Source organism: Phytophthora sojae, assembly GCF_000149755.1.
Source record: "Phytophthora sojae unplaced genomic scaffold PHYSOscaffold_2, whole genome shotgun sequence".
Lineage (NCBI taxonomy): Eukaryota > Oomycota > Peronosporomycetes > Peronosporales > Peronosporaceae > Phytophthora > Phytophthora sojae.
The window spans coordinates 7,334,515-7,350,649 of record NW_009258116.1 but is presented as its reverse complement, the minus strand read 5'-3'; the positions used below and the strand labels follow the sequence as shown (position 1 = coordinate 7,350,649).

Here is a 16,135-nt window from a genome sequence, read left to right as displayed (position 1 = left end):
GTCTTGTTTTACTCAAACCCGAGCAGGATGTTCTCCGTGCCTTCGCCGTAGACTCGGACGCGTTCGAACAGGACGTCCATGATCTCAGCCCGGACCTGGTGGGGCACGGTCACGGCCATCTCAGGATCAGCAGGCAGTGCGATACCTAAGCGGACGGCCTTCCTGCTTTCTTGGAGGAATGTCTGCATCTCGGTCCAGGTAACGTACACGGTCTGCTGCTGCTGCTGCTCCGTGTCGCTGTTGAAGACCTCCACCCGGAAGAGCTGCTGTCGAGGGACGTGGAAGATGGAGATGAAGAAGGACACGTAGTGGATCGAGCGCACGCCTTGGTACCAGAGCTCTTGGTTTTGCAACGATGAACCCGGGGCGGTGGCTGGTGCAGCCATCGCCGTCGGGACGACGGGCTCCATTGCTGGAGCGTGATGCGACGTTATTGCTGCTTGCATGGCTCGGAAGTCCTGCTCGAGCTGGGACCCAGGATTCTCGGCAATTACTTCTTCACGAGCTTTCCAGTCGTTATAACGGCGAGTCGCTGTGCTCGTACGACGCTGACCCGTTTCTCGCTCGAGATCGCTCACGTAGCGCTCCTTGTGAGCGCTTCCACCTCCGCGCGGACGCTCCGGTCGCATGGGCATCGGGACAGTGGAGACCACCGCACTTTTCAGGACGCGAGGGGTTTGTGGCGACATCACCGAAGCTCGCGGAGAGGAGGTGTACGTGTTGCTGGATGGTGGCCGGAACTGCGGGAGCACAGGCTGCTGCTGGATCTGCTGCTCCAGCTTCTCAAGCTTCAGTCTCAGTGCCTTGCACTCTTTTCGAAGCTCCTGCACCGTCGCAGCCTGCGCGATTTCCATCTCCTTGCGCTCGTCAAGCAGCCGCCGGTAGTACTCTTCGTTGAGTCGGAACTTGCAGGCCACGCTTTCTCGAGCTTCTCTTTCGCGAGTGACCTCCAGCTCCAGAGCTAGCAGCTTTTCCTGATCAACGGTGAAGCCCCCGCTGACTGCTGCCGCTTTCACTTTGTCATACACGCGGGCCAGGGCCTTCTCCGCGTCTTCTTGCCGAGTGAGCAACTGGATCTCGGCGAAGCTCATGAACTCTCGATGTGAGCAGAGCGCCAGATCGATCGCACATTCCTTGGCGGCTGTAGCTCGAGTGACGGCGTCCGCCATCCACTTGGCGAACGGTGCTTTCGTGAATGGAGGAGGCACCTGGTCGTCGTCTCTCGCAACCTGCTCCAGTGACTGCACCAAGAACTCCTTCAGTGTCTTGAGCTCCTTCACGCAGGCTAGCACAGTCTGAGTGATGTCCGTGGAGACTTCTGCTGACGCGTTGCCGGACACAGCACGCGACGCTGTCGCTGCCGGTGCTGCTGGTGCTGCGCTCAGGATGTCTGTGGTCAAGCGAATTGCCTTGTAGATCATGCTGATTGCCGTCGTATCTCGCTTCGCGAACTTCTCCAGTAGCTGGGCGCGCGTCTGAGCAGCTGAAATCGACGGGGACGCATCAGAGACGCAAACATCACTGGTCTGCTTGTGCGTCTCGTTTTCAGCATATACGAAGGCAGCGAGTTCTAGCTGTTGGGCCTGCCTGTGAAGCTCCGCAGCCAGTCGCCTTTCGTGCTCCAGGGTTGCTTGCGCCAGAGCTTCAGCGTGCGTAGCAGACGCTAGCGCCACCGCACTGTCGCGGGCCTTGGTGACCTCTTCCATGGCACGAGCCCCCTGCTTTTGAGCGTCCTCGTGGTGTCGGCTCAAGGCTCGGCGCTTGTCCTGCTCCTCCAGCAGCATCCTGTCCCATTCACGCTGAGAGGCGTACGCCGACTCCTGCCACGCCATGAGGGAAGCTTCTAGCCGCTCCACCTTCGCAGTTAGCGAGGCAATTACGGATTGATCGGCCGCTATCTGTCGAGACAATTGCTGCTCCATCTCTTCTTTCAGCAGTCGGTTAGCTTCACGAGCTTGAGCCTCGACCTGCATGAGTTTGCGATACACCAACAGCCTAAAGGAAGACGAAAACGGAGTCATGAGACTCGCAGCTCCGTCATCGGCATCATCACACGAGTAGAGGTGACTCTCCGCTAGGAACTGGAGCTCCTCGCTCATCTGTGCTGCGAGATCAGCGAGTTGCTTTCGTGCACCCACGAACTGTTCGTAGATGTCCATGGTATTGGCAAAGTCGGTGATGCCGTGAGAAGCGAGGAACGCTTTCTCACTCTCTGCGGCTACTTCGCGCTCCAACTTCTCCTCGACCAGCGCATTCTGGCCTGCAAGAAGAGTTTCATACACGGCAAGTCGCGATTTCTGGGGCTCATCAGGATCAAACGCCAAGCTTGTGCCTTGCAGGAAGCGGTTCTCCTGCGCGAGGTCATCGTCGCTTTGGCGTAAGCGAGCTAGTGAGTCTACGAGACGCTTGAACACGTCTAGGCGGATTGAAGACAGCTCCAACGTTGCTGGAACAGTAGGATCTGTAGTACTGTCGGTGTTTGGAGACAGCAGGTCGTTCTCTTGGAGGAACTTGTACTCGTGCGCTGCGCAGCTTTCAACCGCCTGCTTTGCGTCGAGCAACTTGTTGATTTCGTCATGGAGCTGCGCGTACACTTTCATACGTGAGAACTCGCCATTGTGGCCGACGTCCACGAGCGAAGAGAAAACCTCCTTCGACTCCAGATAAGCTCGCTCCTCAGCCAGTGCGCTCTCCATTTGCAGTCGAGTTTCGTCCAGCTCTCCCTCGACCGTCTCAAGCCTCTCGGTTTGGCGTCGAATCTCCTCCCTGAGTGAGGCTTCAATTGCGCTCTTCTCTTCTTTGAGCGAGGCTTCGATTGCGCTCTTCTCAGCTCTCAGCGTGGCTTCAAGGGTGATTTTCTCGGCCGTTAGAGAAGACTCTATCGTGGTTTTCTCGGTCTTGAGAGAGGCTTCGACTGCGTTTCTCTCGGCCTTTAGCGAAGCTTCCAGTGCATCTTTCTCTTCTCGTAGTGCCGTCTCCATTTCAACCTTCTCGGCGGTGAGCTTGGCCTCCATCTCACTCTTCTCCGATCGCAACGTGGCTGCACATTCCAACAATCGGTTGTAGACGTCAATCCGTGTGCTCACAGTCAATGCGCCGCTACCTACGTCGTCTCCGTCTTCTTCAACAAGAAGTCCATGCTGGCGTAAGAATGAAGCTTCAGCTTCCGTGTCTGCTGTGCGCTGCTTCGTGATCTCGCAGACTCGTCGCTGCTGCTCGATGAGTTCCTGGAACAGCTGCAGTCGAGGCCTTTGTGTTTCTTGCACTGTCGTTTGCGAGACTTGTTGTGCCTGCAGAGTGGCAAGTTCCAGCAGCAGTGCGCCCTCTTTCGACGCTTCCTCCACTAGTTGGTCTCGGTTCTGCTGCATCTCGTCCAGCTCGACTTGAAGACCCGCCTTATCTCCCGTCAAGCCCGCGTTGGCACTCGTCAAAGTCTCGACTTGAGTCAGCAATGCTGTCACGCGGTCCTTCAAGTCGGAGACGGAGGTCACCGATTCAGACTGAGGAAGAACTTCCTTCAGCCACTCGAGGATGTCGCTACAGCTGCGCAGGTCTTCAACCACTGCATCCATCTCGCTCAGCACAGCTTCGACTCCATTACTACCGGCCCCTTCAGCTTCATCGCGTGTGTCCAACCCTTGGGGATCAAGCTGCTCAGGTTTCAAGCTGCTCTCAACCATGCGCACGGACGAGGACTCGCGGATCTGCTTCGCCTGTCGAAGAACTTCCAGCGCACCGATGAGGAACGGTGGCAGCTCCTGGGTGGGGTTTACAAGTCCAAGCAGCTCTTTGCTCTGCTCCACGAGCGCCGTTCGCTCGTTGATCTCCTGCACGAGCGCCTCGATGTTGATCGCAGCGGGAGAATTACTCTCACGGAACATCATCTGGCCGTCGTCAACCTTCACTTGCTGTAGGAAGTAGTCGTAGTCTTGAAGGTGCCGCGCCATATCTCCGATAGAGGCCAACACAGGACGCGACAGCGACTCGATCGAGTCAACGTCACTCCTACCCAGAGATGTCGCCGACTCGGACGGGTTTGATGCGCTATCGAGTGAGTCGCGAGAGCTCATCTCGTCTGTGTCGCGAGCCGATCTTACCTGGAAGAGCGCCAGTCGAGCTGCCAGTCTCTCGAGCAGAGCCACGCCTTCCAGAAGGGAGACCAGTTCTTGGCGAGGATCCCTCATCTTGAACAAGCGGCGCGACAGGGACAGCAGCGCACAGTGCTCTCGGACCAGGCGGCTGATCTCCGTGCCCACACTAAACGCGTGGCTCCTGGACGCGCCTTGCCGCGACTTCGCAACCCAGCGAGCGGTTTGCGACAGCAGTCGATGGTGGTCGCTCATGACGAGCGAAATGTCCATGAGGGAGTCGGCCAGGAAGGGCGACGGCGATCGAGACGACGATTTCTCTTCGGTTGGGGGGAAGGAGGAGGAGAAGAACGCCTCTCGCTGCCTCTCGCCCTCCTCGTTGGAGAACTCGCAGACGCTGTCGTCAAAGCCTCGCATCGCCTCGTCGACGGCAGCGAGTTCAACGTCGATCTGCAGCTCCTCGAGCGTTGGGGCGGGGGACGGAGTTCTGGTGAGAGCCCGAAGCGCCTCGAGACTGGATCTGCTGCTCTCGTTGCTCCCTGGCTCCTCGTTTTCGCCTTCGCCTTCGTTCTTACTCTCAGCGCTCAGGATGTTGTGCGCGAAGTCGGCCATGAGCTGCAGCTCCTCCACGAAGGCGAGCACTGCCGTCACCTTGTTCTCGAGCGTCGGTGGCGGGTCGGAGGCGGCAGGTTGTCGGCGGGGACTGCCGAGTTTCGGCTGCAGCCGCTCAAAGTGCTGCACGATCTGCATCAGCTGCTCAATCGCCTCAACGACGTCGTCAATAGTTGACGAATTACTATCGTCACAAGGGAGCAGTAGCGCGCTCTTGCAGCGTCGAACAAACGCTGCAGCCTCCTCTCTAGCAGCGACGATCTCAGCGCTTCGAAGGTAGTTGCCCGTTGTCAACACGGGCAAAGCCCCTTGTTGGTCCACCGAGAACTCTCGCGCGCTATCACCAGCGGCGCCGTTCGCCTCATCGAGCGCCTTGTGAAGCTCTTCCCATTCATCAAAGAGAACGAACAAGTCTCCGAGTCTCACGAACTTGTCGCTTCCTGTGACTCGGTGGGCACGAGCGAGCACTTGGTCGATTGTGGTGAATAGCCCTCCGATGTCTGCCATGGACTGGATGTCGTTCTTCAAACAGCTCGCCTGTGCGTCCAGCATGAGCTTTTCGTTCTCTTCCAGCATGTCGAGCACCTGGCGACTGCGCACGAAAGCCTTCTCTAGATCCTTGGGAATCGCGAGCGTGTTGAAGAACCCGACAAGGTTCTCTAATAGCTGCACCCACATGTCTGAGCTGGTGCTCTCGATCTCGGTGGTGGTTGGGTCGGAGGAGACGAAGATTTTGCCCACGTGAAGCTTCAGTCGCTTCAGCTCACTCAGGAGAGACGCAATCTTCTGGGACGAAGAAATACTCGAGTTATTGTCGCTGGAGGAGCCTTGAACCTCATCAAGAGCAGCAACGACTCGGTCGTACTCTTGCAAGCGTGCACGAACGTCGTCAACACTGGCGACAGCTTTGTTCGATTGGGGGCGTCCATCTGGTCCCTGCGGAGCCACGCCTCGGTAGCAGCGCATGGCGAAGAAGCCCTTCAAACACCCGAGCAAGTCGCCCTCCTCTTCCAGCACAAAGCTCGAGAGCTCACTCAGCTCGACGTGGTAGACCTCCATCACGTGCGTCTCGAGCTGTTGTCGAAGCAAAGCGACGAATTGCTCGCTGGAGCGCGTACTCTTGCTCGTCTCCAGCAACAGATTCAGTTCTACCATGGCAAAAGGAATAGGATAGTGGTGAATGGTTAGTGCTCGCTCACTCCATCGACAAACTCGCCCCGTAAACTCCTTGGACCGACTTGACTTACCTTTGCGGACGTTGTCTATCGTCGCGTTCTTCGCCGCCACCACCGCATCACGATCCGCCACCTCCTGCGTCCTATCCTGCAGTTGGGTCTGCAGCTCATTGATCTCACTCTTCAAGGCCACCACGACTTCCTCGACACTCTTCAGCGCATTCAACTTGTCCCTCAACTCCTCACGTGCAGCTGCTAGAGTTGCTGCATGCCGCGCTTCCTCCGCTCGCGACCTCTCTAGCAGCTCATTCACCTTCGTCAGGTGCTCTTCTGTCAGGCGCAGACGCACGAGCTCCAAGTTTTGAGCAAACGTCTCACTGAGCTCGTCCACCGCCTTCTTGTGCTCTGCGATGGCGTTTTCGTATCGTTCATCAGCCAGCCGCCGTGCAGCTTCCGTCTCTGAGCTGTGCTGCAGCTTCATGTCCAGGAGCGTTTGAGCGTGCTGCGATTCTCTCTCCGTCACGGCTCGGTCGTGGTCCGACTTCTTCTCCCTCAGAGCTTGGGAATGCGCCACCTCCATGTCCATGACGGCGCGAGTGTGCTCCACCTCCGTCTGCTTCATGCTCGCGAGCGTTTGGGCCAGTTCTGCTGCGATCTGCGCCTTGCGGGAGCGGAGCGTGGCGAGTTGCTCGCTGAAGGACTGCGCAGACTGCGCGGCGAGCTTCGTCATCGACTCGATCTCGTGCTGGTGCGCCACGCGCACTGTCATCAGCTCCAGCGAGTGCGCGCACACGACGCGTATTTGCTCATTGGCCGCCTGCTTCAGCAGCATTTGCTGCTGGTTTAGAGCGCGCGTCTTCACTTGGTGCTGGTCGCGAAGCTGCGCGTTCTCCATCTCTGCGTGGCGAGTGGCAGAGCGCTCTTTGCTGCTCTTGTCGGCGAAATTGGCGTCGATCTCCTTCAGTTTGCCCTCGTACTCCTCCTGCAAGAGCCCAAAGCCGTCGTAGTGCTCTGCTCGTAGCTGGTTCACGTAGCTCCGATGAGCTCCAATCAGCTGCTCCACTTCACTCCGATGGTCCTCCTTCACTCGGGCGAGCTCCGCGTCTCGGTCTTCCTCCAGCTGAACGATCTCCATGCGATGGCTGTCTTCCAGCTCCGTGATCTGACTGAGGTGCTCCAGTGTGACTCGCGCAGCTTCACTACTGTTGACGTCTTTTAGTCGCGAGATCTCGCTTTTGTGGCTTTGCTCAAGACGCGCGATCGCACTCGCGTGGTCTTCGGACTTTTGCGTTGTCTGGAGAAGATGCTCCTGAGCCAGTTGGGCGATCTGGTTGCGGTGATCTTCTACCAGCCGAGCAATCTCGCTGTCACGATCCCCCTCAAGCCGAGCCACCTCGTGACGGTGCTCTTCGGTTTGCTCCGTCATGTGGCTGAGGCGATCGACGGTAAGCTCGGAAACTTCGTAGCTGTGGTCGTCCATGAGCTGGTTCACTTGCTCCTGGTAGTTCGTCTTGAGCTGCGCCACTTCGTTGCGATGGGTTTCGGTCAAGGCGTTGATTTCGCCATGGTGTTCCTCGATCAGCCGTGCGACTTCGCTGCGGTGCTCGTCGGTGAGGTGGGCAATCTCACCGCGAAGTTCTTCGGTCAGATGAACGACCTCGTTCTGGTGCTCCTGGGTCAACTGAGCGATCTCGCTGCGGTGGCCTTCGGTCTGCTCCGTCATGTGGCTGATGCTGTCCATCGTCAGCCCCGACACCTGGCTGCAGTGATCGTCCGTCAGTCGCCCCACCTCGTCTTCGTGCGTCTTCTTCAGCAGATCGAGTTCGTGAGCGTGAGCGCCCGTCAGTCGAGCGATCTTGCTGTTGCGCTGCTCGGTTTGCTCCGTGATGAGGCTTATGCGGTCCAAGGTCAGGCCCGAAACTTGGCTGCGGATCTCGCCGGTCAATCGATCCACTTCGTCCCGATAGTTCCTCTTCAGAGACTGCACTTCGTGGCTGTGCTCTTGGACCAGACGAGCAACTTCGCAGACGTGGCTTTCCTTAAGCTGGGCGACCACGCCGGCGTGGCTCTCGCTCTGCTCAGTGACGTGGCTGAGTCTATCGACTGTCATCTCTGAGATTTGGTTGCGGTGGTCGTCGGCCAGTCGGTCCACTTGGTCCTGATGGTGTTTCTTGAGCGACTCCAGCTCAAGCGCGTGATCTTCCGCCATACGAGCAACTTCAGTAGCGTGCTGTTCATTCCGACGCCCAATCTCGCTGGCGTGGGTCTCGTTCTGCTCGGCCATGAGGCTCAGCCGATCTACCGTCATCTCGGAGATTTGGATGCGTTGATCGTCGTGTAGTCGATCCACCTCGTCCTGGTGGCTCTTCTTGAACAGCTCAATCTCTCGTGAGTGGCCTTCGACCATTTGAGCGATTTCGTGCGCGTGCTCTTCAGCCAGACGAGCAGTTTGACGGGCGTGAGCTTCGTTCAGACGAGCGACGTTGCTGCTGTGCTCTTCGTTCTGTTCCGTGATCTGACTGAGGCGATCTACTGTCAGCTCCGAGACTTGGTAGGTATGGGCTTCTGCCAGTCGGTCGACTGCAGTCCGGTGCGATTGTTCTAGCGATGCGATCTCTCCGCGATGCTCTTCAGCCAAACGAGCGACTTCTGTGTCGTGCTCGTCTCGTAGACGCACGATTTCGCTGCGATTGGCTTCCATTAAGCGAGCGACTTCATCGTCGTGGGCTTCGGTTAGCTGGGCGATCTGCGTACTGTGGGCTCTCATCAAACTCGTGACTTCTTCAGCGTGATCTCTCTTAAGCCGGCCAAGCTCTTCCGTCTGCTCAGTGATCAGACTGAGGCGGTCGAGTGTGAGCTCTGAGACCTGGTAGTGCAGGTCGTCGGTCAGGCGATCAACGTTCTCTTGGTGGCTTTGCTTCAGTCGAGCAGTCTCACTGCTATGCTCTTCGTTCAGACGAGAGATCTCCCTCTGGTGCTCTTCTATCAGCCGAGAGGCTTCGTTGGTCAGCCGTGTGATCTCGCTTTGGTGCTCTTGAGTCATCCGATTCACCCGCTCCAGGTGGTCCTCTTTCAGTCTGGTGACACTGGCCGCGTTGTCCTCTGTGATCGAGGCGATCTGGCCGAGATGTTCTTCTGCCATCTGAGCAAGCTGCACACGGTGACTCTCGATCAGCTGGACAGCTTCACTACGGTGTCCATCCGTCAGCTGCATGACGTAGTTGTCGTGCTGCACCATCAGCAGGTCAAGCTCCTGCCGCTGGATATCCAGCGACTGCTGCAACGCCTCGCAGTCCTTGGTTTTGCCCTCAAGGTCCAGCTGCAGCGATCGAATCGTGTCCGCGTTCTCTCTCTTCTCCTTCTCGCGCTGATCGCTCAACGATGAATACTCAGACTGGAGCTCAGAGTGGGCACTGCTCAGCGCTACAAGCGTGCTCTTGATCTTCCGCGTGTCGGTCGTCTGGTCTCCCAAGTTTTCCTGCAAGTACGCCAGCTCCTTCTTCTTCTCGCTGAGCGCGTGCTGCAGGTCCGCTATCTCACTGGCGGCTCGAGCGCCCTCTTTCCGCAAGCCTGCTACTTTCTCTTGTAGATCTTCTGCTCGACTCACGGTGTCCCTCTTCTCCTGTCCAAACGAAAGTATCAGCTGCTCCTTCTCGACTCGGAGGTTCTGGAGGCTCTCCTCTAAGCTGCTGTTCTGCTGCAGCACCTCGTCCTTGACGCACATGAGCTCGTGGGTTCTGCTCCAGGAGTCCGCAATCTCCATCCTCGACATGTCCAACTGATGCTGCGTCTCGATCTCAGAGGCGTGGATGTGTTCGTGAAGTCCAGCGATCTCCTCTTCTTTCTCCTCAATGAGATTGTTCTTGACTTCGACCTCGTGGTTTGCAGCGTGGAGTTGCCGATCAGTGTCCTCGTATCTCCTCAGAGTCTCATTGAGTCCCTGAACCTCGTTCTCTAGATGCTGCTTCTCGCTGGTTACCCCCTGCAGTGTTGAGTTTGCGTCACGCAGGCGCTCTTCGACCCCTTCCAAGTGCCGGATCATGTCCTTGGCAGCCGACAGCTCCAGCATGTGAAGGTGCTTCTCGGACCGCAAGCGCTCGTCTTTTTCGGCTGCTGTCTCCTCCAGGAGCTTCTGGTATTGGCATTGAACGTCCTCCGCTTGCATGGTACGGAGCTCCACTTGCTCATGCAGCGTCTGGGCCAGATTCGTGAGGTCGTTGAATTGGATCTGCAGCCGCTGCTTGTCCGACACGGCGGTCTGCTTCTCTCTAGTCATAATGACGAGCTCCTGCTCTTTGCCCAGCAAGTCGTCGCACACCTTCTTCATCTCCTCTGCGGCTTGCGTGGCTTCCACTCGCAGCAACTCGATGCGACGCTGGGCCTCTTCTCCTTGGCGCTGAGCAAACGCAAGAGACTCCTCCAGCCTCTCGACGGTTTGCTGACAGAAATCGTTCTTCTGCTTGAGCTCGCTCTGCGTGCCGTGGAGGCGATGGATCTCTCCGTTCTTCAGCTCGATCTCGCCCTCCGTGTGCTCCAGCTGCAGCTTCATGTCCATCTGCATCCGCTTCATCTCCAGCCGCATGTTCTCCATGTTGAGCCGCATGCTCTCCATCTTGAGCTCGGTGTTCTCTAGCAAGCCCACCTTCTGGTGCATCGACTCCTCCACCATCGACAGCTTGCCAGACTCAAGACGGAGCGCGTTCTTGGTAGCTTCCAGCTCCTTGGCCTTGGAAGACAGCGTCTCCGTGGTAAGCTCCAGGATCTCGGTCTTCGTGTTCACCGTTTGCACCGTGTCCAGCAACGCGTTGCGCAGTTTCTCGATCTCGTCGTCGCGGCTCTTGATGACGAACGTGAGCTCCAGGATGGTGTTTGCCTTCACCTGGAGGTCTTCCTCGGCAGCCTTTAGCGCGCGGGTGGTGCTGTCTAGCTGAGTGCTCTTCTCCACGTTCAGCTGGCCAAGACGCCAGATCTCTTCTTCCAGCTCACAGAGAGCCATATCCTTTTGCTCCACAAGCTCCAGAGATCGCTCAACGTGCTGCTCGTGCTGTTCCCTCAGCGCAATCCCGTCGGCTTCCAGCGCATCGATGCGTGTTTGTCTGCGTTCTAGCTCGGTGTCTTTCTCGCCCATTGTGTCTTCTGCCTGCTTGCTTTGCTCGCGCATTGCCATCTCCAGAGTCAAGACCCTGGACGCGTGCGCGTCCCGCAACTGCGCGACTTGCACTTCGTGGAGCTTTGCATTTCTGCCGTGCTCCTCTCTGCTCGCTTGCTTGAGAGCTTCGAGCTCCGTCTCGTAGTGGAGGACTAACGCATCCCTTTCACGCACCCGCTCGCTTCGAAGCGCCTCCAGCTCCGACTCGTACTTGGCGATCAAAGTCTCTCTCGCTTTGGCTGAATGCTCCTCCTTCTGGGCCACTTCTACCGCGTGCGCTTCGGCTATCGAGTGCAGTCGCTCTTCGTACGTTGATATCGTCTGCGAAAGCTCCAGACCAGCAGCAGCCTTGATACTTTCAGTCTCAGACGCGTGGGTCTGCAGCAACGAGTTCTTCTCGCTCTCGGACATCGCTCTCAAAGTTTGTATCTCCGACGAGTAGAGCTGGTGAAGTTCTTGAATCTGTGCGACAAAGTCTTTGCTGGTAACTGCGAGCTCTTCACGTAGTGCCTCTGTTTCTTGGCACCGACGGGCTTCCATTCGAGTCGACTGCTCAATCTCGACCATGCGCCAGCGCGCGACTTCCTCCGAAGCTTTCTCGAGCAAAATCTCTCGTTCTTTCGCGTAAAAAAGCTTGAGTCGCTGAAGAGCTCCGTCGCTTTGGTCCCGATGCTCTTGCAGCTCTCGCGCTGACCTATCCGCCAGCGCTGCCAGGTTCGCAGCCGACGTCTGCTTGAGCGCTGCAATTTCCGCCGTCAAAGATTCTTTCACCGCTACGAGCTCATTCGTGGACGTCCGCCGAAGCTCGGCAAACTCGCTCTGGGACCGCTCTTGGAGCTCTGCGTACTTTGCTTGGGTTCGGGAGCGCAGGTCATCAAGTTCCTCCTGGGCTTTGGTCTCCAGCGCCTCAAGCGCAGCCTTGGCGGATCGTTCTCGCTCCTCTTTATCTGTCAGATTCGAGTCCTCAAGCGCCTGGATTTGAGCCTTCGACGCGTGACGAAGCCCTTGAAGCTCGTTCAGATAGTTCTGTTCCATCGCGTTGTACTTCTTTTCAAGCGCTGCGACTTTTTCTCGAAAGTCGTCGTCGGCTTTCCGTAGTTCACGCTCGTGTGCGTCGACGAATTGGGCCTTCTCGCTGACATGTGCCTCCGACAGGGCCACCATTTCCTCTGCGTTGTTGCCCAGCGCAGCTTCAAAGCGATTGACCCTGCAGAATGACACGGTAGCACACGATTCAGCAGCAGAACGCAACTCTCCCTGGGGGGTATAGCAACAAGGAAACAGGTGCGTACAGGTCGTTCTTGGCGCTTTCATGCTGCAGGTGGAGCGTAGCAATATCCGACGAAAGGCTTTGCAGGTCGTATCTATCGACGGGAGTCCACAACAAGGGTTAGACTTCAACCCCTCCAGACTTCAACCCCACAGACAGACACACAGACAAACAGACAGACAGACAGACATACAACCAACGTACGTGGTCTGGTCAACGACCTCCGAGATATTCGGCAGTAGGTTGTGCATGTGCTCCAGGTGCTGGTTTGCCGACATGGAGATCTCGAAGAACTTGGCGTTGTTCGCTTCCAGCAACTCCATATCCACTCGATAGCGCTCTTCGTTTGCGTTGATGCTGTCTTCCACGGACTGCAGACGCAGCGGAGTCGGCATTGCGGTCGAGCGGCCGTCCGAGCTGTTGTTCGCTTCGGGCGCCGCAAAGAATGACGCGACCTGGGACCCAGTGGGGACTTCTGGCGCGGGATTCCGTGGAGTGCACCAAGCCGCTTTGGCATTGGGCCCCTCGAGCTCGTCCCCATGGAACGTCGGAGAGCTGTCCTCGCCGGGAGTCGCTTCTTTGGAGGATGGTCGTCTGGGAGGAAGCAGAATTGACAGCCCGCCATTCTTCGCAGTTGAGCTGGGCGACTGCAGCACCGACGGAGCGTTCGGCTTCTGGGGCAATTCTCCGCGACGATCGATTCGAGGCAAGACTGAAGAAGTCTGAGCAGCCCCCGGTGGCTGCTGGTTCTTGGGCGCTGTCACGCGCGATGGCTTTCCTTTCGCACCGTACGCTGCGTGCATCGAGCTGGAGGCCGACGCTTTCGAGCGATACGCGTCCGCCATGGCGGCCCGATCTCCTGCCTGGCCCAATGCGAGATATCTGTCCCTATGGAGGGGTCGCCCTTGGCGTTAGGTAGTTACAAAACGCTCAACTAGAGATTTTAGGTTTGGCCACCGATATGGCCATCGTTCTGCTGTGGTAGTGCAGTGATGCAAGAATCTTGCGTACAGGCACTACCAACCATAGCATGGAAGCCGCTGATGATCTCTCACTTACTACGTTAATACGATAGACTAGGCATTTCTTGGACAACTTTCAAAAGATAGACTAAGTTACTTGTTCTGACTGCGATATCGAGTAGAGGTGAGGGCGCCTTGAGTAATGGAGTACGACGGCTGATGCATCAACGCTTCCACGACAGTGATACGACTGCGGGGGGAGGGGGTTGCTATCCGCTTCGAGTTTGTCGGGGTACGGACGCTATGCTGGCTGGTAGAGTGATTGTTACCGGTGGTAGTGGTGTCGGATGAAGCAGATTCACCTCGCTCTGGCGTTTCTCCCTGTTCCCCCTGTTGTGTAAGTAGACCCGACTTCATTAAAGCAGTAGCTCGCGAGCTGTAAGCAGGCGGTGTTGGGTAAACTGGAGCACACAGCGTCACCGGGTGCCAGTCCGGATCGGGCGATACTCCGACGGCTGCACTCCAAAGCTTTCGAGCAGAAGACATGGATGAAGGAGAGAAGGCGGTCGCTGCTGGCACTTTGGGCGGCCGCAGAGAATTCTGGTAGAAGATTCCTTTTACTTGAAGTGACTGTCGTTCAGCGCGGTTGGTACCCTGCTTGCGTCGAGTATTCCTGCAGCAGAGAAAGCAAAATACATTCAAAACGAGCTCAGATAATAGAAACAGCTTCGCTAGAAGCAGCAATACCGACGTACCTGACGAGGTTTCTTTGAGCAAGATGGAATAGCTGGGCCACATTTTTCACGGCCTCCTTCATGCCCTGATCAGCATACGCGACGACAAGTTTCTCTGACAGGCTCGTGGTCTCCTGCACCTGGTGCGTCGGGTGAAAAGGGCATTCAGCGGTTGGAGCTGATACCTTGCTTGCTTGCGCTTTCGTATCCACCCCAATTTCTTCGAGAGGTAAGTGGTTTTCGTCGCTACGAGGAGACCCTCGTTTCCCTTTGTGAGAAGTAGACGCCATTTTAGCTGCAACAAATGCTCTCCAGCGAGCCACTTCGGCCTTGCGTTGTGTCATTCGTTCTCGCTCGATTTTCCTGTCAAAGTTGGTCCCCTGTCCTGAAGCACTCGCCTCCTCTGCATTAATATGCGTGACGATGTCCGTATGAGTCCATCCGCACGAAACCTTTCTGACTCGCTCCTTCTCGGGGAGATCGATGGCCTGGGGAGTATGGTGCGATGCAACCAATGCGCTGTTGTCCCTCAGATTCAGCCCCCACGTGTAAGCTTTCCCTGCAGACGTCACGCATGTCGTATGGAACTCGCCCAGCGCCACATCCTCGACACCCTCAGCAAAAAGTGGCGGGGTAGCAAGCAAGAACGGCTGAGAGCGTGGCTTTCGGTCCTTACAGCCCAGTTGTCCGAAGTCGTTGGCCCCCCAAATGTACAGCAAGTCGCTGTCAGATATCACAGCCATGTGCCTCGCACCACAGCGGACTGTCCGAGCGCGGATGGAAGCCTCTCGCAGCAGCGGTATTAGAGTCGGGACTGCTACACCTTCGCCAAGCTTGCCATCTCCTAGCCTGCCATCGTCACCGCACCCCCAGGTGTAGACATCGCCGTTGCTGAGAACGCACGCACTATGGTTCTGGCCGGCTCCGAGATCGAGAATGCTTTGGTCACGGAGCGATTCGACTGTTATCGGAGTACAGCTTCGCCAACCCTTGTACTGCTGAAGACGATGCCCCAGGCCCAGTTGACCCGCTTGGTTGTAACCCATGCCAAGAATTTGCTGCTGATGAGTGACGAAAAGCGTGTGCGCCGCTCCGCATGCCACGTGGGTGACGTTGTTTCCTCCGTGTTGCACCGTGTGCATCACACGCAGCGCTCGTCGGTGCGAGCTGAGCGTCGCCAGCGCAAAGTGCACTTCTTCCGGCTGCGTACGCGACGAAAAGTCCCCCAGTCCAAGCTGTCCGTACTTGTTGCTACCCCACGTGAACAGCCTGGCCTGGCCTGTGATCACTGCAACGTGGTGCTTCCCGCACGAAACGTGCGCGATGCTGAGCGGCTCCCTTTGGAAGTGCAGGGGGAAGGTGACGACCATCTGCGGCGTAGGAGACGACGTCATGGTGCCGTTGCCCAGCTCTCCGTTAGAGTTGAGTCCCCAAGCGAGCAGCGTCGTCCCTCTGGGCTGCGCGACGGCCGCGACTGAGAAATGGCAGCCGCTGGCCAAGTGGCTCACGCACCACGAGGCGTCCTGCTCCGCTGCATCGCTGCCCGTCTCCTCTGGCAGCGCGACCGAGATGTCGAGCCTCCTGGAGTGCGTGGAGCCCATGGCCGCCGCCTTGCGCTTGGTCGTGAGTCCGCCGAACGTGAGCAACGGACACTCGAGGGGCGTGGCCTCCATGTGCACGACCACACTGGGCGCCAGGGCGCGGTCGTAGCTCCTGTCGAGGCTGAAGAGGCGGTGCGAGATGACGCTCCACTGCGTGTGGTTCTCCAGCGCCTCCACGCGCACGAGCTGCGGCTGGCCGAAGTTGTCGGGCGTGAAGCGCAAGCGGTCGGACGAGAGGCGCACGGAGCCGACGGCGTCGCTGGGCAGCAGCAGGTGCACCACCACCACGGACGTGCAGGGCTGGCCGAGCCGCAGCGAGTAGACGGCCGACGCCCCGCCGAACGCAGCGCGCAGGAACGACGCGCTCACCACCAGCGCGTCCTGCCGCTCGAAGGCGGCGGCGGCGGCGCTCGCCGGCGTCATGAGGTGGTCTTCGACTTGTTGCTCGCCTGCCTGGTTGAAGTTGGAACGGTTAAACGTACACAAAACATACGCAGACTGAAGAGGTGGCGCGAAGGTGCTCCCAAGTTTCGCCTCCCGGTTA

The 16,135-nt window shown here is 57.8% G+C and overlaps 1 protein-coding gene across 1 annotated transcript; it reads right to left on the bottom strand.

Moving 5' to 3' along the window:
* Nucleotides 1–8: 8 nt before the first annotated feature.
* Nucleotides 9–16,014, bottom strand: PHYSODRAFT_326137 (hypothetical protein; the record flags this gene model as incomplete). The annotated part of the gene is made up of 6 exons (XM_009522061.1): nucleotides 9–5,848; nucleotides 5,948–12,231; nucleotides 12,317–12,388; nucleotides 12,499–13,157; nucleotides 13,737–13,929; nucleotides 14,012–16,014. 6 exons carry the CDS (start codon nucleotides 16,012–16,014, stop codon nucleotides 9–11), a joined length of 15,051 nt encoding a protein of 5,016 aa, XP_009520356.1.
* Between the last annotated feature and the right edge of the window lie 121 nt (nucleotides 16,015–16,135).